At 47.2% G+C, this 24,876-nt stretch overlaps 1 protein-coding gene across 1 annotated transcript in view; it reads right to left on the reverse strand.

Moving 5' to 3' along the window:
• LOC142768288 (uncharacterized) overlaps positions 1 to 19,336 on the reverse strand; it is a 34,965-nt gene extending 15,629 nt beyond the window's left edge. Inside the window, exons 1-9 of the mRNA XM_075870247.1 lie at positions 19,299 to 19,336; positions 18,051 to 18,375; positions 17,359 to 17,565; positions 17,136 to 17,300; positions 14,994 to 15,180; positions 13,551 to 13,687; positions 12,664 to 12,784; positions 12,087 to 12,251; positions 7,207 to 7,353 (exon numbers count right to left, since the gene is read on the reverse strand). Coding sequence (XP_075726362.1) covers positions 7,207 to 7,353; positions 12,087 to 12,251; positions 12,664 to 12,784; positions 13,551 to 13,687; positions 14,994 to 15,180; positions 17,136 to 17,300; positions 17,359 to 17,565; positions 18,051 to 18,375; positions 19,299 to 19,336 — 1,492 coding nt within the window. The remainder of the gene's footprint in view (positions 1 to 7,206; positions 7,354 to 12,086; positions 12,252 to 12,663; positions 12,785 to 13,550; positions 13,688 to 14,993; positions 15,181 to 17,135; positions 17,301 to 17,358; positions 17,566 to 18,050; positions 18,376 to 19,298) is intronic.
• Between the last annotated feature and the right edge of the window lie 5,540 nt (positions 19,337 to 24,876).

Raw genomic sequence — 24,876 nt, forward strand, 5'->3', positions numbered from 1 at the left:
CCGTGTACTCATATTTGGGTGGACGTTAAAGAACCCCAGGCAGTTGACATTTCCAGAGCCCTCCACTACGGCGTCTCTCATAATCATATGGTGGTTTTGGGACGTTGAACCCCACTTATCAATCAATCATCGCTTTGCAGAAGTCTTTGACCGACCCGCTGTTCGCAAGCTCCGCGCCGAACAGCGCTTGCGCTGCCACGCACAGCGCTCTGGCGAGACCTTTACTTCGTATATTGAGCATATTCTGGACCTCTGCCGTCGTATCGATTCCCACATGTCTGACACTGACAAAATACGGCACATCGTGAAAGGTATCGAGGACGACGCCTTCCACATGCTCGTTGCAAAAAACCTGCAAATCATTGCCCAGCTTATTCAACACTGTCAGAGTTTCAACGACCTGCGGAGAGAGCGCATTTCTACTCGACGTCCAAACCTCGACACGAGCTCTACATCTTCGTTAATTATTGGCGCTGTTTTGTCAAAACAAAGCACCTTAATGCATTGAGCAGTTCGGCCGAGAAGAAGTGGCGCGCCAATTGTCTCTTTTGCCGCACACTCCGGCCAGTGCGCACACACTGACCCCAACGCTCCGCAAGACAATCGAAGAGCAAGTTTCTGGTGCCCTGTCTTCTACATACCATCCTTCGCCTATCTCCGCCCCTCTCACGCTGAGGCCGCCAGACGATCGCCGCCGTCGCTACCAAACGCCAAGGATCTTGCTTGACAGCCCCGTTCCATCTACGCTGCAAGTCCCGCTGTCCGTCCCCACCCACCTCCTGTTCGCCACGCCGCGCTACCATCACTAACCCTTGGTGCACTCCGGACAACAGGCCGATTTGCTACTTCTGCCATCTTCACGGTCATGTAGCACGCTACTGCCGCCGTCGGGATAATAACCCAACTGCTGATGAGGCGACTTACGGCTATCGTCCAGAGCCACCACAGTAGTCTTCGTTCCACCCCACGTCGGAACAGTCGCCGCCACGTCGTTGCGGCTTTGACAGGGATCGGTCGCCCTCACCACGGCGCCGTTCGATTTCTCCTATGCTTCCTCGATCAGCCCCCACCCAAACGGAAAACTGACCATCGCAGTTCCCCAGGCAAGAGCTGCGCATATATCGAAACTTTCAAGGCCTCCGTTTCTACCTGCTAATGAAATAACTGTGCATATTGATGGTGTACCGGTGCAAGCGCTCGTTGATACCGGTGCTGCCGTGTCTGTGCTAAGTGGTGAACTGTGCCGCAAGTTGAAGAAGCTTACACTGCCACTTTACGATGTCTCTCTCCGCCAGGCCACTGCGCATCACATCCAACCTTCTGCGGCGTGCACAGCTCGACTGGTCATCCAAAATATTTTGTATGTAGTCGAATTCGTTGTCTTTTTCCCATGTTCGCATGATATCATCTTAGGCTGGGACTTCTTCTGCGCTGATCATGCCGTCGTTCACTGTGCGTGTGCCGAACTAGAGTTGTCGACGATGTCTGAACTGCCCCTGTGTGAAACACCGACGTCTGAAAGACCTTTCAAGCCACTATGTTCCTGAGTCACCGTGGCTGCGGACACTCACATCCCTCCTCTATCCTGTGTTCTTGTGCCACTCTTCTGCGACGACGCGCCCTCTGTCACCGCCCTCTTTTACCCCTCCGACGCCTTTGGCTCTCGCAAAAGCTTCCTTCTCCCGTGCGCAGTTGTCACCGTAGAAAACTCCCGTAGCTCCATTTATATAACGAACTCGCTTCCTTCCCCAGCCATATTATTCCGTGGCGAAGTCCTCGGTCACCTTGAGGAAATTGATTCTGTTTCATCCAGTCACCTACCCGACAACTTGCCATTATCTCACTTAAACACTATTACCTCTGATACCACTCCCACTTTATCTCCGGAGGCTTTTTTCCCATCGATTGACCCTCAACTTCCCGCTGCTCAACGCACCCAACTCCTGGCTCTGCTAGATCGCTTCAAGATGTCATTTGACCATAGCCAACCTTCTTTGGGTCACACATCTGCAATCGTTCACCAAATCGACACCGGTAGCCATGCACCTTTGCACCAGCGCCCATATCGAGTTTCTCACTCTGAACACCGTGCCATTGGTGATCAGGTGAACGATATGCTTCGACGTGGCGTATTACAACCTTCAAACAGCCCTTGGGCCTCTCCGGTTGTACTGGTAAAAAATAAGGATGGTAGCCTCAGGTTTTGCGTTGATTACAGGCGTCTTAATAAGATCACGAGAAAAGTTGTTTATCCGCTGCCAAGAATTGATGACACCCTCGATTGCCTACAAGGAGCAGAGTTTTCTTCTATAGACCTTCGATCGGGCTACTGGCAGGTTTCTATGAATAAAGCCGACCGCCCCAAGACTGCGTTTGTAACGCCTGATGGATTGTATGAATTTAACGTGATGCCATTCGGCCTCTGTAATGCGCCTGCCCCCTTCAAGCGTCTCATGGACATCATCCTTAGAGGTTTTAAATGAAACACATGCCTGTGCTATTTGGATGACCTCGTCGTTTTCTCGAAGGACTTCGACTCCCACCTCAGCCGTCTCGCAAGCGTCCTGACTTGTCTTTCGGACGATGGACTGCAGCTGAATTTGAAGAAATGCCACTTCGCTGCCCGCCAGCTCACCATATTAGGGCATGTTGTTAGCAAGCATGGTATTCGTCCTTATCTAGCCAAGCTTAGCGCTGTCGCCGACTTTCCCAGGCCAGCTACAATAAAAGAACTCCGCAGCTTCATCGGCCTCTGCTCATACTTTCGCCGTTTCGTGCGCAATTTCGCCACCATAATCGCACCCCTGACGCAGCTACTTGCCGACAACCAAGATATCTTGGCGTGGTCCCCAGCATGCGATGAAGCATTCGCCTCGTTACGGCATCTTCTGACATCACCACCTATCTTACGGCACTTTGATCCAGACGCTCCAACCGAAATCTATACGGACGCTAGTGGAGTAGGCCTCTGCGCTATTCTTGCTCAGCGTAAATTTGGCTTCGATGAGTATGTTGTATCTTACGCTAGTCGCACTTTTACTAAACCGGAAAAGAACTATTCAGTCACCGAGAAAGAATGCCTTGCCATTGTTTCGGCAATCACAAAATTCCGACCTTACGTATATGGCCGCCCATTTGACGTCGTCACTGATCACCACGCATTGTGTTAGTTGTCTTCATTAAAAGACCCATCTGGTCGCCTAGCTCACTGGGCTCTACGTCTCCAAGATTATGACATTCGTGTAATTTATCGGTCAGGCCGCAAGCATTCGGACGCCGACGCTCTTTCTCGCTCACCACTTCCCCACGATTATGTTACAGCGTCTGTTTCCCGCTACAAGTGTTCTTCACTTGAACATGTCAACATGTCCTCTGAGCAACACCCGTATCCATGGATAGCATATTTCTTAGAGTACCTGTCTCAGACGTCTGCAAGTACCGACAACCGTTTACTTCGACGAACTGCTCGCCATTTCACCATCCGTGACGGTCTTCTGTACCGGCAAAACTACCTATCTGATGGCCGCAAATGGTTGCTGGTGATACCTCGCCACTTACGTTCTGACGTCTGTGCCTCCTTCCACGCGGATCCACAATGCGCCCACGCAGCTGTAGTGAAGACGTATGCTCACCTATACGAATTTGATATTACTGGTGCGGAATGTACCGCTTTGTTAGGCAGTACGTCCGTTCATGTACCTTGTGCCAACGCTAGAAGAGCTCCCCTCGCACAGCCACAGGACCACTCCAGCCACTGCCGTGTCCTTCTCGGCCTTTCGGCCGCATCGGAATCGACTTGTACGGTCCCCTACCATACACACCAAATAGAAACCACTCGGTCATCGTAGCCGTGGACCACCTTACGCGTTACGCCGAAACTTCGGCGCTTCCCGAGGCCACTGTGCGTAAAGGCGGCTTGTTCATTCTTCAAAACCTCGTCCACCAGGATGGTGCGCCCAGTGAGCTTCCTAGTGACCGTGGGCGTTCTTTCTTGTCGGAAGCTGTAGAAGCCCTCCTACGCGAATGCAACATCTTGCATCGAACAACCACCGCATATCACCCCCAAACCAACGGGATGACCAAGCGATTTAATCGCACGCTGGGTGACATGCTCTCTATGTATGTTTCCGATGACCATACGAACTGGACCGCGTACTGCTATTCGTTACGTACGCTTACAACAGCGCAATTCAATCTACAACTGGATTCACCCCGTTCTTTCTTCTTTATGGTCGGGAACCTTTATCTTTTTTGAACACTATCCTTCTGTACCACCAAGACCCTTCAGAATCGACGACTTTGGCCGAAGCTGCCACATATGCCGAAGAATATCGGCAGCTCGCACGTGTGCCTACTACGCACGATCAGGCTCGCCAGAAGGACTCCCATGACCAACGCTCATCTCCATCGTCATACGCGCCTGGAACAATCGTGTAGCTCCGCGTGCCATCGTCTGCCCCAGGCCTTTGCTCAAAGTTCACACCCAAGTATGACGGCCCATACAGGATCTTGCGCCACACATCACCAGTCAACTAAACGGTTGAACCTATTCAGCCACCTACAGATCAACGGCGCGGCGGGCGTGAAACTGTGCACGTCGACCGTCTAAAACTTCACTACGACCCACCAGTCGTGTCAGTGCCATAGGTCGCCAGAATGGCTCCTTTTGCACCAGACCGAGAAGTCAATGTAGTGACAAAAATACAAGCTTGCTAGAAACGACGAAGAAGACGTTTGTTGTGGCAGAGGCTCGTGCTGCTGCAGCTGCTGCTGAAACCGCTGGCTGCTGTTTCGCTGCTGTTCGGCCCAATAAACGGTTGCATCACCCCGGCGTAGCGTCTAACAGTATTCTTACAATATATATATATATATATAAATTCCCGTTAGGAACGGCAACCAACTCGAAACTTGCAGCGCACACCTCGAGCAGAAAGCGCGCACGAAATTAGCACACACAGGAGGAGCGCGGACTAACTTCTCTAACATCTCGACACTTAAGCCACGGTGTACAAACAGAAGGACGCACGACACAAGCGCACACAAAGCAGGCGCAAATAACTGCCACAATTCTTTCTGCGTCATTGGTCAGCAGCGCGCTCCTTTTGTAAACGCGGCCGTGGCAGCGTGCGAAGTGATTTTCGTCCTCTCCTGAATTACGAGTCTGATAAGCGTGCGCGTTGGAGAGACGGCGCTTCGTGGATGCGACAACAGAGTGCGCCCAACGCGAGGCTGTCAAGCCATCCTGCCACTGATATCAAAAACGCATTTAATTTTGGAAGTTCTGAGGACTGTGAAATTATCGTGCCAGTATATTTTAGACACTATAGCCAAACAGTATATGGTGTACATTAATGGCTTGCATCTCAGGCAATGTAGACTCTCTGCGTGTGGTTCGTGTCACGCTCTGAGGAACGAGAGGTTGCTAGTTCGATTCCGTGTGGGTGTTACTTGCCTACTGTTTTTTTTTTATTTGCAGTCTCTTGGTATATTTTTCAACGTCACTTCCCTGACATATGTACGTCAGTGCAGGCACGGTAGACCGCGGCATAAAACACGTTCCTGTTAAATTGAAACCACCTGAGGTAATCTGCCCCATGCAATTAATGCAGAAGTATACAGAAGCAGCTAACGCACAACATGGCCTTCAATGGCGACCATATCATTGGCAGTGGCTGCCTAATTTCCTGTGAATGTTCACCGACATGATGTGTTGCGTTACTGATAGATACTAAAACGTTTTACAAATATTTTTTGCACACCAATGATTACGAAGATGCCCTTCTGCCCTGATAAGGAGTTCATATTTTAAAGGTTTCCAAGAAAGATGCTTCTTTATTGCGCCATTCAGTCGAAACTGGTGAAACTTTCAGAGCTGATACCCATGCATTGGAAGGGTATTATAAGTTTACGAATGCACGTTCTTTGTTCATTGACCATGTGCTACAATACGGACAAATGTAAACCCACCGGTTACTGAGGCTTTTTTTAGGCGTCACAAAACTACGTGTACGCCATTTCGGAGAATCAGTATTATCACTCTCTTGGACCGTTTCAGAACATAGCATCCAGGAAGACACACCCCGGCTGTATCTTCCTTCACCCATCAGGTAATCAAATCATATTTGCATACTGCCTCACCCGCGTAAACTATCTCAAAAGCTGTTTACCTACCCGGGCTCACTACGTTAAATATCAACTTTCTTTTTTCGACAGATGTAGCGAGAACGTAATGTCATTCCTTCTAGCGTCGGGCGCAACCCAATCGAGGGTATGGATCCGGGCTTGTGGTTTGGTCATACTTGGACGGGTTGAGCGCACAAAAGACACGGACCATAGGAATAGGCATACACACACAGGCGCTACTTACAACAAAAGTTTGTTTTTTCCCCTGCCGACTAATGTACCTGCTTTGCGCACGATGGTCAAGTGAAAAATAAATATTAATGTTTTTAACGAAGAAACAGTATCGCCATTGAATCCTAGGGGGACATGCCTCGAACAGACAGCTACTCAGTATCCAAACGCGGCTCACAGAAAGCCATTCAACAAACCATGCGCAGAAACGGGTATTTATTCGTACTCGTAAAATAGAGGGTTTCCTAACGGATGCGACACCAAGCCTCAATAACAAGCGGAGAAAATCGATATTTTTGGTGACTAAAATGCGTTAGCAAACCCGCACTCGTTGCGAGTACCTGTAGACCGGAAGCCAATATCCTAACAAGTATTGTTCATCATCCCGACTTCCTCCGCAATTTGACCTCTACAATCTACAACCACATTACGCTCGTCTTCGGACATTCGCATTAAGAAAATGCAACTTAACGTCCTCAAAAGTCTATACGTAACGCCCTGTGTACGTATGACGATTATGTGAGAGCGCAGACTCACACCGGTAATTTGAGAGAAGCAAGGCTTTCACTGTGTAAATATGTATTGCCACATGCAGCTTGCGTTTCGACAGCTGCCACCACTACAGTTCGATACAGCTTTAGGAGTCGGTGGCATTTCCTCTTCAAAGGACCCATGGGTGCGCATATTGTGTCTTCAGGCTGACACTGTGAGCCAGATGACTGGTGACCCCACCTTTACAAAACACTGCCAGACAGTAAGCTGGCTGGAGCTGGTCGTTTGTTGTACTCGACAATACCTGGGCGAAAGCGCGATGCAGGGAAGCGTGCATATGGAAAAGCAAGGCGTGCTTACCCGCCATCTCATCTGGATGCGGTCTGTCTCCCTTGGCCGGAAAGACAATGCAATCACGCACGTGGTGCAGCTGGGGCACGTTCACAGCGGTCAGCTTGCGGATGTCACCGGGATGCATACACGAATTCTTCGTCACAAGGACGTCACCTGCAAGCATATCGCCAGTGACCGTTGTGATAGTAATATAGCGTTCCAAAAGATGGCAAAGAATGACTTTGGAAAGAACGTGGAATAAGTATTCGATTATTGAATCCTGTTCCATTCCGTTGGTAAAGTGGTTGCTGGGCTCGGTTGCTGCCACTAAGGCAATTGCAGATTGGATCCTGCCCGGGGCGATAACATTTCGGCAGGTGCTGCGTGCCAAATACGCGTGTATTGTGCGATGTCAGAGAAAAGAATAACAGATCGTTCAAATTTCGGGAAGCCTCCACCACGGCGAGCCTCAAACATTTCGTGGCTTTGGCTCGTAAAGCACCACATATAACCCATCGCGGAATCGAACGACAGGCTTCTCCGTCTACGGAAACAGAATCAGGATTGTCACTGCGCCACAGATATCTGCATTAGCGGCACGAACGCGAGATTGGTGTGCGCTTCTAGCTCTCACAGTGTCGTAACGATGCAGTTTAAAACACGTATGCATTTTCATTCACGGCGCATTAGTATTTCAGACCTAGTTGCTTCCGCAGGGCAGCTTAAATGCACGACAGCATTGTTGACACGGTACCAACTGCTCCAAAAGAGTGATAAGGAGGGCTAGTTGGCATGTCTCGCCTTCTTTCGTGTCGCATTATGCCTAGCACTTCACCACAACAGCCACATTAGTACGCGAGTGTCCCTGATGCGTCCTCATTCGACCAGCAAGAGATGCGCTAGTGGAAAGCACAACGCACTTACTCGTGTCTGTGCACGAAGCTAGGCACCGAGTTGCCGCAAGACAGCCAGAGACCCGTTAGTAACGTGTCTTTCACGGGGGGGGGGGGGGGACAAAATGCAATTTTTCGACAATGTTTTTATTTGTCTTGTAAAGCTAGTTATTTCGTTCCCTGCTAATTTGGAACCGCGAATGCTTCTCAGGTCCTAAGAAGATCTATGATATTCAATATCATGTTGAGAGGATGCTTCTTTGGTTCCAAGAACATCTATTTTATTCAATATCATATCGAAAGGGTATCTGTAAACTTTACTCGGTTAAATAAGACAATACACGAAGGACCACAAATGTACGACGCAAGTGAGTGAAACCGACGTTCGCGGACAACTGAAATGGCCACGGACTTTCGGAAAGGCGTGGTCTTTATCCACAATCGTGCCGCACTCGTGAGGTCGGTGACCATGGCTTCCGAGGTTGTGGGAGACGTGCTCTATTTTCGACCTTACTTGGGGTATAATTGAGGCATGAGCGAGCCAACTGATCCGGCGCTCAGCAATGTCGTCTCAAATTTAGGCAGCAACCGTGCCTTTAGAACAGCAAAGATGATATGACCGTATCTATAGCAGCTGCAGCACTCAGTCTCATCGTACTCACTTCAACCAATGTCTGCGCGCTCTCGTATAACTCTAACAAGGTGGAAGCTGTTGAAAAGCTTCAGCTGCTTCCCCCGATACTGGCATCAAACTTACTGCCTACTCCGCATTTCATTTTCCAATGCCAGCCAATCTTTCGGCAAAACAATCATCGTTACCTCCACTTGGTGGAGCTTGTGGGAACGGTACGTAATAAGGAATGAATTCGAATGGCCTTTCGGCTCAAGACGTGGAAGCTTTGAGCCGCGATCACATCGTCAACGAACACACGAATCACAAAAAAATCTGCGCTGACCTTATGCAACGTCAATAACAGATTTACCTTAGCATCACGAAAATGAAGAAATATTTATGAAACATAAGCGCATCTGCTTTCATACTTATAACCTTGTGCGCCAACAGATGTTTTTCTTTTGCCTATAAGCTTTATAAATAAATAAATATATATATAAAGAGAGAGAAAGGAGAGGAAAAAAAGGAAGGGTAGAAAGGAAAGGAAGGGAGGTCAACCAGACGCACGTCCCGTTTGCCACCCTTCACTGGGGAAGGGGTGAGGGGATTAAAGGAGAAGAGAGAGAGAAGTGAAGGGAAACGTGTGTGTAGATGTGACCTTGTTCATTGCACGCTTATAAGTGGTCGCGTAGTCCAGTTGTCTTTAGAAAACTTAGCAATGCCCACGTCGCTTTGCTGGCCTGCGACGCGTAGAGCCATAACCCAAGGATCTTCTCTTCGGGAAAAGGTCTACTGTCTAGTGTCTTTAACGTTTCGCGTAGCAAGTTTCGTTTGCTCGCAAAACGTTCACATAAACACAGTAGATGTTCTATTGTCTCGTCAGTGTCGCACAATCACATCGGGAGCTATCCGCCATTGCTATGCGAAAGGAGTACGCCTTTGTAAAAGCTACTCCATAAAAAGGTTTTTCCAATGGGCCAAACGTAATTAGGAAGAGAAGAGACTTACCGGTCGAGATTTTACCGGTCGAAACTGTGTATATATATATATATATATATATATATATATATATATATATATATATGTGTGTGTGTGTGTGTGTGTGTGTGTGTGTGTGTGTGTGTGTGTGTGTGTGTGTGTGTGTGTGTGTGTGTGTGTGTGTGTGTGTGTGTGTGAGAGAGAGAGAGAGAGAGAGAATTGAACGTGGGAGTGACAGTCAGCGCCACCTGGAGGCATACCGGCAAATGAGGCACACACTTTATGAGCCTGTTTGGCGTCACGTAGCGCGTGAACTTACTACGAGCCGGTAGCTGATCAATAGTCCCTCGTATACAATCTGAAGGCATCCAGTCTGCCAGTACAAGACCCTCGTGAATGTAGTAAAAAGTGTATAGTTGAGGGCTTGTTTTTCCGTGTTTCACACAACACTAATGAGGTCTAACAGACAATGCCACGGAAAGTATAGGGGGAGTCAAATTCTGATGCAAGTGTGAAGAAAAAAAAGTGGGTGAAAAAATGACTTGCCGTGAACAGGAACCGAACCTGTGACCTTTTTGTGAATTTTCGCGTGAAAAAATATGCATTACTGATAACCCCAACTTCATCGTCAAAGAAGGTTGCCAAGCTAGTTGGACTAATGAACTTCGAAGCATTTATATGGCGCTTCAGCAAAATAATGATCAAAAACGCCACCTTGTTCATGAGGTTTTTTGTTTCAGAAAAGTACATCAGTCCTTTTGAAGCACTGCTTCTATCAAGCCCCGCCGCGATGGGCTAGTGGCTAAGGTACTCGGCCGCTGACCCGCAGGTCGCGAGATCGAATCCCGGCTGCGGCGGCTGCACTTCCGATGGAAGCTGAAATGTTTTGGGCCCATTTGCTCAGATTTGGGTGCACGTTAAAGAGCCGCAGGTGGTCAAAATTTCCGGAGCCCTCCACTACGGCGTCTCTAATAATCATATGGTTAATTTGGGACGTTAAACCCCACATATTAATCAAATCACTACTATCAAGCTGTGCCAGAAAGAACCACAATATTTTTCTCGATGCACGTGCACTGCTAATAGCTATAAAATGGCGGCATGCATATTTCTTTTCAGAGGGTCCGTATATTCGCTGCACACAAACACAAAAAACACTGTTTCTGTGCGATAAACTCCGTTGAAGACCTACCTTATCACAGTCACCCCCCCCTTTTTTTTACCTATTTCGCCTAACCCTAGTGTGAATTCAACACAATTCACACATTTTCTGCACGTCTTCAGAACGATTCTTATCAAAGGAATCGTTCTTTTTTGTGGTGCGAAAGAATCATGTTTTATGCCGTCTCTGCATTGGGAAGGTATAGTGTTTTTGAGAGGCAACGCAAAGCTCATCGAGTTGGAAGACCCAAGGCACTGACCCAAACGGTAATTTAAGGCAATGTGCATGCACGTTTCGTTTTTTATGTTTTTAACTATTATAGGGTGGAAGCTGTTGAAGAGCTACAGCCGCGGCACCGCGATACTGGCATCAAACTTGCTGGCTAAATCCTAATGCTTGGCCAGTGGGCAGCCATTATTTACGCAAAAAAATGTCATAAAACGCACAAAAACAGACATACAAACGCATGCCGAATTCCCACAAAAAGTAATCATGCAACCCATCATGTCTTGGTTTCTAACGCACTAAAAGATCTTCAATAGATCCGCCCTGATGGGAAAGCTGTAACGGTACCAAGCTGCTGAACTGCAACAAATCGGCGTCCATCCCGGCATCTCTATAAAAACCTATAGAGTTCTATAGAGGCCTTATGCCTGAAGTCTGAATGCTACGCAATGTGAGTGCACGTTGAAAACCCCTAAGCATTCGAAGTTATCAGGGGCAGTCAACTACGCCATGCATAATTATTATATTGTAGTCCGTGATAAGAAACCATGGAATAAACATTTTTATGTCACTTTCATTAAGAAATATTCAACATTTACACCAGACAGATAAGTCATAATTTCTTGTATCACTCGACACGTGAGCGGTCTGCATACATACGTTCAACAAACGCAAATACAAACGCATGTTCTCCTCTAAGAAGCTCCTGCGAATGCGTACTCGTATTACGGCATGATCAAAGAAGGCTTCTGTACGTCATTATTTAGGGTGATCTGGCGAAGTACGTGCGTTCAGGCTTTGGAGAATAAGAAATAAAAGAGGAAGATGACCTTTACAATCCATAAAGCATCCGTTTGCCTCAATTATTTGCCTGGGAATGCGAAACACCTCCTCCCGTGACCCTCTCGATTACAAGCATGAGCAGATATGAAAGAATACGGTGTAAGACGCTCCCAGAGAAAGTGCAGAAGACAAACCAATCTCTTCTGACCCACTGGAAAACCTAAAGTACTCAAATTGAAGGGTCACACTATACCTTCCAAGATCGTCGCAGGATCATGGACCTTGTATCGCAGCATATCGTTCGAGTACTGTACAAACACCTGGCCGTACTCGAGTGTGCCCGTTTCGTCCAGCACGCCGAACATGGTGCGACCGAAGGCAGGCGGAACCAAGATGCGAGCCTTCGTCTTCAGTTCCTCTGCGAAAAGGACAGCGCGTCACTGGCACCACGGACACTTGGACGTTGAACAAAACCGGACGTAGAACAAAGCGTGCAACGTAATGTCGCCAACAATCACAGTCAAATACACGAGGGAGACTAGTGGCAAGTGGCCGTGAAAGAAGGAGGGAACGGTAAGACAGCTCGTTAAGCAGATATCGCGACAAGACACACGCCCGAAAACGAACAACTTATACAAGTCAATATTAATGAGAACTGACAAACAGTAATACATAAGAAAGTTTAGGGGATATTATTCGAAGTAATTGTGATGCAAATGTGAAGAAAGAAAGGTTTGTGCAAAAAATAACTTGCATTGGGTGGGAACAGAATCTGCGACATATTGCAGACAACACTGTACATATTATATGGCTGAGAACATTGTACTTACTCAGAGCCTCCCTGTTGACAGCACGGACTAACGCTCGAAAGAATGGCTCCACGGTGAGGTCAACGCCAACACCAGCAAGTTCCTTGTATGGAAGTAGCATTGCAGAATACGTGCATAGGACCTGCGCAGGTTTCAATGCATCAGACATGATGAAATGGTGACTATTCTATATAAGACAATTTCTAACGATTGTAACCATGCTTGTGCTACATAATTTATTGGGAAAAGTGTCATAAAATGTCATGAAGCGACGGAAGGTTAATAGGAATGCTTTGTGAAGTATGTTTGCGCAGATAGTCCTGACTTGCTCATTCAGAGTTCATGCTAAGTGACTGACCATAATTGCTACTTAGCACATCTGCTTGCTCAACATTACGCGCACGCAGTCTGGGTATACCGATACACAGAGTGCAAACAGCAGACTACAGTTTAAATGGCGTACACAATGCAGAAAGACAGTATTGAGAATATATCACAGTTCGTAATCGTGTCCATCGTCGGTTTCAGCCATTAGTATATATGTAGACATGGTCTAACGGCAGTGTCTGTGTGCGTGTGCGCGTCTGTGCACGTGTGCATCTTGCGTGCGTGCGTCCATGTGCGTGTGCGTGTGCGCGTCTGTGCACGTGTGTATCTTGCGTGCGTGCGTGCATGTGCGTGTGCGTGTGCGTGTGCGTGCGCGTGTGTGTGTGCATCTTGCGTGCGTGCGTGCGTGTGCGTGTGCGTGTGCGTGCGCGTGTGTGTGCGTGCGCGGTGTGTGCGTGCGCGCGTGTGTGTGTGTGTGCGTGTGTGTGCGTGCGTGCGTGCGTGTGCGTGTGTGTGTGCGTGCGTGCGCGCGTGCATATGCGTGTGCGTGTGTCACTTCATATGCAAAAAAGAGCAAAGACCTGAGCGGCTTCGTGCGGGTCGAGCATACTGTCGATGAAGGAGTCGAGGATGTGGTTTTGTAGCATGAGGAACACCTTCGCCCTGATGCCGCTCTGTTTAAGGATGGTGATCATGGGCCTGTTCAGGTACAGTACACCTGCGAGAGTACGTTCCGACCTCGGTATCTGTGACGCAAAGGCCTACCATTTTATTTACGTTGCGAGTCATTCCAGCGCATTAGCATCGCTATATATAGTATGCGTATTGTTTTGTTACAGGATACTCGCAGCATTTGGGGATTGCAACGTAGCCCACATAAAAATTAATGCAACTTCTTTACCTAAGAAATGTTAGACACGACATATATTGGCACTGACGTCAGCGTAGTCTACGCATTAATAATTTGTTCAATGTTTATTGACTGGTAAAGCCAGCAGGCTGAAACAAAATCTGCAAGGAGAAGGCGACCGTTTTCAACCCCTACAGGCAATTATTTCGTAGGATTCATTGAAGTATTACTCGAAGACAGCGAGGTTAGCATTTTATTAACCCTTTTATGCACACGTAAACGGGCCATGCAACCCATTCTTTTACCCTGTTGTCTACTATATAAACGTTCACCAACAAGTTCGCAAAACAACAGCCCATTCGGTCCAGCACTTATCTCATTAATTCAATGTTTTTGCAATGACCTGAGCAGCCTGTCCACTGACTGACACTCTCACGCGCTGCTTGCTTTGCCAACATCTACATACCGGCGGACAGTTTTCTTCAGTGGTCAGCTGCACATTAAGTTTTTTCTTCTTCCTTCAACTCGGCATTCGCATTGAATCATTCATAGCAGCTGAATTTTAAAGATGGCTGCTCCGTTCCGCACAGCACTGGATGTCAGACACACCATGTCAGTATGGCGGTCACCGGCGGCGGGTGAACTTTACAGCCGGGACATCTAGGCTTCATTTTGCACTGAACATGTTCTCACAATACATTTTGACACATGTACAGGCCCAGTGTACAAGCAGCTTCTGCTTCTCACCGCAAACAGTTGGGTAACCGTGGCAAAGCCTCCTTCCTTTAAGAACCATGACATGCAAACTGAAAGAAATAGCAGCGAACGAGTATGATCGTTTCAAAAGTTCAACGCAAACTGTCGAATTAGGTGCGTTCATACGGTGTACAAGTGGAGCGGTTCTGCTACAAGGTGTTTTCTTTAGAATAGATTTCGAACACCTATTGATCGCCGTTAAACAGATATGCTGAACTCCACTGCATATACTGCCGAGCCGAACACTAGAAACGTATCACCTTAGACTGATAGAAGTACACGATAAATGTGCACGCTACGACTGCGCCACAGCATTCCGATTAATAAACAGTCTTCCAACGATGTTCTGCTGGCAACTGGCTGAGGGCCCTCGACCGAACTTCTCGGCCATGAAAAAGCCAGCGCCCGGGCAACTCACGCGGCTTGCTGGTCTTGAGCACGTAGAGATCTTCGTGCTCCGAGGAGAACTTGCACATGCTCTGACGAAAGATGATCCTTCGTCCGGCCAGCGTCGGATCCAGAAGCAGCATGCCCTTGCAACCGCCGTAACGAATCTGCACGGCGCAGGGTTCCTCGCCTTCCTCAAGTTCAAGAGCACGGTGCAACTGCGAGTCGAGTGAAAGCACGTGAATTTATGGCGACCTGCTGTGCAGATGGTACTTCACAGGTATTCACCATTTTACAGGATCACTTATTCTTTTTTTTGTATTGTCAAAAAAAATGTGTCTGCAAATATGAAAGAGTATCTATCTACATATGCGGTGTATTGATGTAATGATGTACTGAACTGGTACCATCATTATTAGAGTTGTCAGTTATTGTTTACACATGTGATTAGGCCAACATGTGTTATGTGTTTTCATTTCTTGCAGTTGTCCGCTGTCACCTGTTATGCTGGTGGTGCCATGAGCCTAGTTCTTATGTGTATTACCACGCCTTTTGCTATGACACCATGACAATGCATGTTTCATGTTTTGTGAAAACTGCAAATAAACTTCAACTTGAATGTTAAGTGGTAAGCCACTTGAACGTTCCAATGGTATTTATGCCAAGCGCTACTTGAAAAATGCTTAAAAAACAGCTCAAAGCACGCGTGTAATACCGACATGCCCGAACAATGATTTACTTCTTTTTTTTCAACGTAAGTATAATATTTAGCTTCTATTAAGGAATAAGAAGAGGGGGGTCATTCTTTGTTTTGGAAGGTGAGCGCGATCTGTGGGAAATTTCACTGTGGAAGAAAAAAGCTGAGATGACGCAGGCGAGCGTCGTATTACACGTCTTAGTCGAATATGTGTATGTTCAATATAGCATGTAGCTGTAGCATATTGGTAAAATTTGTCTCCGGTTAGCATGTAATTATGCCAAGTGACTGACCTGTCCGAAGTCTTGGTATGAAACCGGGGCGATTTTCAGAAGCGACTTCTCTTAAAAAGACACTAAAAAGCATAATGATTTTTCGTGCATCAGTAAAGTACACATTCATACTCCCGAAAACGCTATTTTTACTGCCCCACAACACTTAGAAGGCAAAAAAACTTATTAAACTATGTATGTGGCGACGTCACCTGAAGATTCCCGCCACGAACACCAGCTGTGTGAGGTAGGAAATTATGAAGATGTCTATACTTGGTCGTAACCTCCAATGAATGGAATACATTGGGATTAGGTGGTGCCATTTACTTCGCATGTGAAGTTTCAGGGGATTCTATCGAGCCAATGCCACGACAATACCAAAAATACATTTAGGGACTTCTGGCGACACATTCGGAGATTTTGCCGCGAAGTTCACAAACAAAACTGCCACTTTATTTTCACCGCTAATAATGAACTTATGATAGCGGAACATCAAAGTACAGTTTGTCAATGTAAACCGAGTCATTTGTTTTTCTTCAGTGTCCCTTTAAAGCTTTAAAGTTTCAGTAGGAACATACTAAATATTGAAACGTCACGTTTGGGTCAGGCGCAAGGGTGCTCAGCTGCTAACCCGAAAGTAGCGGTTTCTACCCCGGCCGCGACGGTCGCACTTCAGTGAAGGTGAAATGATAGAGGCCCGTGTACCGTGCCATGTCGGTGTACGTTAAAGAACAGCAGATAATCGAAATTTCCGGAACCCTCCCATACAGCATCTCTCATGATCATATCATATATTGTTGAGACGTAGAACCCTGCAGATCAATGAGCGTCACGTTCGCGTCAACAAGCCCCACCTACAGGGTTATTTACACACCAAATAATATCCTGATGGCAAATTCGTATCACCATATCTGACGCAGTCGATTCGAGTTGCGACGCTACCTGCCTATGCAGTAAGAGTCCGGAGACAGCCCTATTTTCTGTGTGCACATTTTAGTGCACGTCACGCATTATTCCTATACATGACCAGGTGACACACACGCATTGTCGAATCTGGTGACCAGCTTTTCACGGCACACAGCGGTACAGGCGTTTACGTGCTAAAACATTGAAGGATTTCTGACACTTTTTACCATCCACCCCCGCGCACATCCGGTGCCGTACAATGGACGGTTCACAATAGGACACCGGACCAGTGCCGTACCTTGCGCAGCAGGACGTGCGAGATGCGCCCTATGCCATCGCTAAACACGTATTCGCGCTGCAAGGTCTCTCTAGATCTGCGGGTCGCTATCATTTTCTTGATGTCCGGCTCAATGCTCGTGAACTGGCTTGGCACAGTAAGGTACCCCAGCGACTGGGAGAAAGCCTGCGGGTTTCAAAGTGTCATGAGTACTTCGTCCCGTGGCTGCAACGTCCCCGCCTACCTGCCCAAGCCGTGCCATGAACTTGGGAATGCTGTGGATGGCCGACAGATCACCGACACCCATGCGTATCGAGTCGGCAGAGCGGCCCTCCGTGTCTCGGGCGTAGAACCAGACACCGTGGCTTCGCAGCTGACTGGTCGAGCATCCCAGGAACACGAAGTGCCGCCCACCAATCTTCAAGCCGTGCGTTAGGGGCGGCTTGATGACCTGGAGATTACCCACGGGCAATCAGAAGAGTAATGCTCCTGGTACTGCTTCTTATAAGCCACGAAATTCTGTTTTATCAGCACGAAAAATACTTAAACAATGTTTATTTTATCGAGGGCCTTACAACATCTTCATCACGGGTATTTAAGCGCTTATGTCTAATATGTCTTCGACGTGCTAAAGTCGAGGACCATTACTTCACGTTTCGCTCTAGTCAAAGGGGATTTTTCGCGAGTCTCGATTGGTTGTGAACTTTCTACGCTTACAATTCGGATCATCAAGTTAAAGTAATTCAGGTGGCTTAGCTATTATCAATTATTGGTGTACTGCAGTGAATGATAAATGGCGCATTCGAAGGAGAACGCCCATCACGAGGCAACGCTTTCGGCAAACGACGAATTATGAACGAAATTCCCCCCCTTGAGATCTCACAGGTTCTGAGGAAAGGCGCAGCGTGGTGTGTGCATTACTTCTAGGACACGTACCACGTTTACAAAGTCGTCCTTGCACACCCCGAGCGAGAAAGACACGAGCTTGCAGTCGTCGTCACGCACCACAACACGCAGCGCGAACTCGGTGTCGAAGTGCTGCAGCTGCCGGCTCTTGCAGACCAGCTGCGGAGGCAAGTACACGCGTCTGGGCGTCAGAATCACCTTGCGCACTTTCACCATGTTGTCGGGGAACTCCTGGGCAATCACCGAGCCAGTGAAGCCGTCCTGGCACCGCCGGTGACTCAGGTATCGGGTGTACAGGCTATCCAGTTCGCTTCTGAACTCGAACACCTGCGCAAGGTGGTGAACGGTTGGCTTTCTGGAAACCGGAAGGAAAAAAGCACAAGAGCCTTCCGTTTTTTAGCCTTCTTTACAGACTATCCCATCCTCACAAGGTAATGGTTGCTTATTTTATACATTTATAAGCCCCAAACAACTAAAAAAATGTCAGAAAATAAAAATTCCCCTGAAGGTTCTCAGATTTACAATACTTTCATATAATAATATTTGTTGGTGTAGCAAACGCTATAGCGGAGGGCTCCAGAAATTTCGACCACCTGTGGTTCTTTGGAAGGGCCCCAAAACACTTTTTGAGCGTGCTCGGAAAACGCTGCCGGTCGGAAATCGATATAATATGTGGGGTTTAACGTCCCAAAACCACCGTGTGACTATAAGAGACGCCATAGTGAAGGGCTCCGGAAATTTCGACCACCTGGCGTTCTTTAACGTGCACCCAAATCTGAGCACGCGGGCCTGCGAAAATTTCGCCTTCATCGAAAATTAGAACCCGCGACCTGCGGGTCAGCAGCCGAGTACCTTAGCCACTAGACCACAAGGGTGGGGCCGATCGGATGTCAAGGTCCTTGAAAACACGTGGCGGTAAAGTGGTTTTATTACAAGAGGAAATAGAAAAGCGAGCCCCACAACTGTCTGCAGTTAAGTGCGGCACCTCGGCAGTATGCCTCACAAGGGAATAGGATAAGGAGGAATGAAAAAGAATCAGTGAGAGCTACGCTGGTGTCGGCGATCGCGCGTGACAACCGCTCAGCGGGAAACAACCGAGTCAGGTGAGCCAAATATAGCCCAGCACGTGGCCTGAAATTCACAATAAAATCTCAAAGTCGGCTAAAAATTGCTTTCTCTTTTCGCGAGAAATGACGGAACAAGCTCAACATCACACGTCAGTCATTGTGTCAGCCATTAGCGGATTTCAACATGGCGCGCTCGGTCGTTACGGCTCACGCTGCGGGAGACCACGCCTTGTTCACGAATGCACACATGATTGCCGGAAAAAGCCATGCACTCGAAAAAAAAAAGAAAAGGGGCTCAAAAGGGTCACGAGGTACGTGTGGCGTTTTTCTTTCCCCGTGCCGTCCCTCCCTGCTCAGCTTCCAGTGCTTTCGTCGGGACTACAGAAGAGAGAATGCCATTCCAGCGTGCCGCCAATATTCAAACTCCACTGAATTCGTCAGACAATGAGCTCACTTATTCAATCCGTTTCATGGCTACTTCAAGCTTCGAGAATGTTCGCAGGACCCCTGTGACATGCACCCAAATCACTGTCTTAAAATTAGGAACACAGGCCTGGAGCACACCACCTCCACTGAAATGTTGTACCGGATTCTTTGCGTCAGCAATCAAGTACAAAGACCACTAGATCTCAGCGGCGGGTAATTCAATACCGTAAGCGTTTTAGCCAAAAGACGTCTGCGTTGACAGCGTCTACTGAACACGCTTCAGATTGAGTTCACATGAAACATTTCCTCGCTCAAAGCACCCCATTTGCAGGTTCATAATTCGTCGAATATATCGAGAACACTTATGTTAATGATCCCCAGTTCAACGCTTTGTATTCTATTTGTGCTGTAACTCTGTAACTAGCATCGCAATGCTAAGCCAGCTGATAGTGCAGCTGATCGACGGTACATTACCGAAAATTTAGAATCATGTTTAGGCGTTTTGTTTTTCCAAGTGCACAAAGAACCACGTTTATAATAGGTGGCTTTTTTTGGCTGGTGCAGCGTTTGAAATTACACTCCGATGCTGCCGAGTTTACATTCACTCAACAGGACAGTGTGTCAACAGCAGTGTTAAGGAGAACGAACTTTCTACTCGAACTAGTCGGCTCATTTACCTACATTATGTAATTATTGCTTGTGTAAGGCAAGGGTTTTTTTGTGTTTCCATTCTTGCGAATCGGCTGAACATTGCGGACAGCCACCTTGCGCACAGCAGAATTTTCCAATTTCTTAGTTACAATTAGTTCATTTATTTTCTAAATACTGACTATAGCGACAAATGTGATTTGCGAAGTTTCAGAGCGTGCTCAGAAACCCACATTACATGATTCGTCATAAAGGCAGTCTCACGTATGCTATTTTTCCAAGCTGCAAAAGAAAGCCCACGAAATACAAAAAAAGAGCCACTTCCGTATAGCGCGTTCACGCGTCGCGAACGTCTTCTCTCAGCTGTGGCTCGAACGAACGAAATCATGGTCGGGGCTGGGAACATCGCGAACTGCCGAATGCCTGTCGGTGTGCGATGGCGGGTCACCTATTTTTACGTACGCTGAATCATGGGCAACCCATGGCCTGTATAATTTGGGTGTAGTGCGCGCTTCCGGGTAGCATCACAGATTTCTGAAACCACGGTTAAACCTATAGTAACACAAGCTGTGCCCAGCCTCGAAGCCTTTGTATATCACGCCTTGTAAACATGGAGGTTGCGTAGGCGAAGTATACAAGCACAAAATAACAGAGCAAATAATCGGTTGAGAGTCAAAGTCGATGGAATGCAGTGCATGCAGCGTCCAGCAGGATATCCATTTGGGCATGTTTTTTGTGTTTTTTTGCAGCTTCTACCGTGAGAAAGCCTTGAACATCGCCAAGTTGTACAATTTATCACCTTACTGTGACTGCTTCTAATGAGCAAAACGTAGCCGCTTACCTTTCGCCGGCTAATGGAGAAGTATAACTCGAAAAGCACTTCTTCCAACGCACGGGGACATTCCTGAGCGCGCTGTGTCAACTTGCGCTGGACTTCTCGGGCACCGTCGGGATCCAGCGCGAGCTCGTCTGCAACCTGTGGAGAAGGAAGGGTTACTTTTGCGGTAATTGGAGAACGGGGCTGACATTTGCAGCATCGAAACAAATGCGTGCGCGCGAACCAGCGTACTCGCCCCGATCTTAATAATAAAGTTTCGATTTCGCACAGGTTGTGCAGGTTGTTCTATAGAGTTGAATGCCGTTCAATAAAGCGGCACGCATCGTCCCTAGGCATTGACGTAGTGTACACGCAATAAACTGATCCCCCTTTATATGCTCACAAAAAAAACGGGATTCGTACGAATAACAATCATCACGACAAACTGCGGGCCGTGGACACACAACTACTATACGTATATGCACGAAAATGAAGATTAGCTTTGCACTGCAGAATAGCGGAAAGATGGGCTGGTTTGGTTAGGGTTTCGTAGTGAGTTATGTAGGGCAGCGTTAGGACAAATACAATAATGAGCACTTGGCCCGCTTATCTTGGATCACACCATGGCGCTGCATTGGTAGATTCATCTACTGCTCTACAGTAGCGTCGACAGGGTGCGCTCACGTTAGGTCCGTGATCACTCTTATGCACACCTGGAAGCTTTCTGACCAGACGCTGAGCAGAGCGTAGGTGATCCCGTAGTCCGGCACGCTGGGCCTGGGCACCGCCTTCAAGTCGAGAGCGTGCAGCTCCCAGACGGCCGCGTAGAAGAAGTGGCGGGGTCCTTCGAGAGCCAGCCGTAGGACGCGGCTCTTCCCCAGCACGTCGGAAACGCACTTGAACGTGCCTTCTCCAAATTCGACCGCCCGGTCCCATGGCGTGGTGTCGGACAGGTCAAACTGTGCAATAAGGACATTGCTATCAAGCCGGAGACTTGTGAAGTATAGTTCGGAGGACGAGACAACAACGCAAGGCGCAGACAGTGCAGTGCAAACTAAGCTTTGAATGATAACCAGTCCGAAAAATTGTGATACGGGATGCGCCTATTAAGAATCAACAACCAGAAGCATTGCGAATAAACTCCTGCATGGAGACGCCACATTCCTAGTGCACTTAAATATTACAAGTGATTTTGGAGGGCCCAGCTGTCACATGCTGTCCTGTGTTGCAGTATGCTGCCGCCGCTTGGCATGGCGCTCCTTTTTGTCGCATACTAAGCGCGCTTAAAGAAAAATGCACTTGGCGTAACGCAGGCAAGACCAGGGATAACAATAGAAGAGGCAGCAAACGCGAAATAGAGAAACAAAGAAAGAGAAAATATGAACAAAATATAAATAACAAGAAACAAAGACATAGATAAAGAGAGAGGAAGGAATATATAGAAATGAGAAAAAACTGGAAAGGACAAAACGAGAGAGGAGGAAAGCCGGAGAAATATGGCTGGGCACTACCATCAGACTCGGCAGCGCTGCGTCGAAGCTGCCTTAAATCTTCCAATTAAAAGGAAAAAATAGGCAAGCACAGCGCATTAGGAATCAACAGCTGTACACGCAGGGTGTCCAGCAATTTGAATGTTTTATCAGCCCCATAAGTGTATGTTACAGTGTACAATGATGGACAAAGAGCATATACTTTCACGTCTATCTTACTTTTCGCTATATTTCAAAGTAAGTTCAGGTATGATAAGGTTTATTTCAGGTAAAATCATACACCTTGAACTGGGGCTCATTTCGCTGCTTTTACAGCGCTGGATATTTCTGAAGCCGCCCTGTTTCGGTTTTTTTTTTTCGTTACCCCGATTACTATCAGTGATAAATGAAAGTTGATTGATTTATTTATAGATGTCAGTTTATGACGGCAGACTGAGACCCCAGCAGTGGTCTCTATCCGTCATCTAACACTGTCAACGGCGTTAGCATAGTCCGCTTAGCAGTTCCAGCTTACCATACGTCAAATAATATGACTGTGCTTTCCTGGTTAGCCAGTTATTTAGTCGGCATGACCAGTATTAGCCTCACATCATGTAATCCATGCCGGATGCGCATCAACCAACTTGCGTAGCTAAAACTAAGATTGCAATGAAACGTTATCTATATATATATATATATATATATATATATATATATATATATATATATATATATATATATATATATAGTACAAACAGCACTGATAAAGTACATTATATAGAAATGCTGCATTTTATGTGTTCTCACGGCCGGGATCAACGCGCTTATTGCGAGCAATCGCACAACGTACACACAATTCTACACACATTGTAAATCTCATTGCGATATCGTGTCATCCGTATTTCACTTTAGGAAGACGTTCTATCAAAAGAGATATGAAGGCGCATCAAAGCGAATGCTTTATGTAACTTATATGTACAATCAAACACAAACTTCCTGGACCACGCGAGCACACGCCAAATACTGTATATGCTCCAACTCTATGCCAAACTGTCTGTCTGCGCCATCTACCAATGACCGCGAAGCAACGGCTGATAAAGGTCTTCATTTTGTTCACTGATGTGTCAATTTCGTTCACTGATGTGTCAATTTTGTTGATGTGTCGATTTCGTGAGAACAACGAACATTATCAGTTAGTTGTTCTCACGCGAAGCCCATAGCTGCGGCATGACCGTCGCACTGCTACCAAGGTATATGTAAAGTGGTAGCGTAGCTTCCATAGAAGCCCATCTATCCAGTCGTTATCAGGTCGTTGCCACCATCGCCATCTACGTATAGAGAGGACCACTAACAGCTAACAAAAAATAAAATATGACGTCAAAACAGGAAGTGCTAGCAATGTCGTGCATTTGCCCTACTAGGCACGAAATCGAAAGTTAATTTTTCAATTGCTGATATCTTACCTGCCGTTATAATTACGCGACTTCATTGCGCCTATGGCTCAATAATAGCGTGCGCGAGAGAAAAAGAAGATTAACATAAAGTATTGGGGAGGATTTTTTTTTATTAGAATGGTGTACTTGCAACATACACCGAAAACTTCGCAATTGAAATTAGGACACAACAGATCACGACCACCATGGAACAAAAGATCCAAAACTCACGTTGCCCAATCGTTGAAAACCCCTGCATCGAGACAGCAACCTTGAGAATATCGTCTTGGCAACCGTAAATCACACGGTCTCGTTGCTTAGCTTGTCGCATTCACAGTCACCAAAGGTACAGGCATGCCTGCCGCGCGTTCGCTATGGCAGTCTACAGTCACAGGAGCGGCTATCTACACATTCTATGAGCTAATTCAGTGCAAAAGTGTCACGCCAGTTCCCGGCACATGGGCAAATAATCTATGCAAGGCACGCACGAAATCGCCATCCAAAACTGGGCGATGCCTCACTGACCCGGCAATGCACCAATCTGATTGCATATTGCCCGGATACGCCCCCTTTGGTATGACACTCGGCCAAAAATTGATGCAATCAATTATACAGGTATCATATAAGCCGTAAAATAAAAATCATAGTTAGCTTTCACAACTACCACAATTCCAAAAATCAATTAATTTTCAATTTCGGTTACGTGGCCCCTCCTCACCTATAGTCGCGCTTCAATCGATGGTGGGCGTTGATGCCTCCGGCAATACATTTTCGACACTTTTTGTTTTGAGTTTCGCGACCTATGTGATTTGACCATGCTTCTTGACAGCTGAATCAACTTACGTGTGGGGTTTAACGTCCCAAAACCATATATGATCATGACAGACGCCACAGTGGAGGGCTCCGGAATTTTTACCACCTGGCGTTCTTTAACGAGCACCCAAATCTGGGCACACGGGCCTACAACGTTTCCACCACCATCGTAAATGCAGCCAC

The sequence above is a fragment of the Rhipicephalus microplus genome, chromosome 8 (genome assembly GCF_043290135.1).
Source record: "Rhipicephalus microplus isolate Deutch F79 chromosome 8, USDA_Rmic, whole genome shotgun sequence".
Lineage (NCBI taxonomy): Eukaryota > Metazoa > Arthropoda > Arachnida > Ixodida > Ixodidae > Rhipicephalus > Rhipicephalus microplus.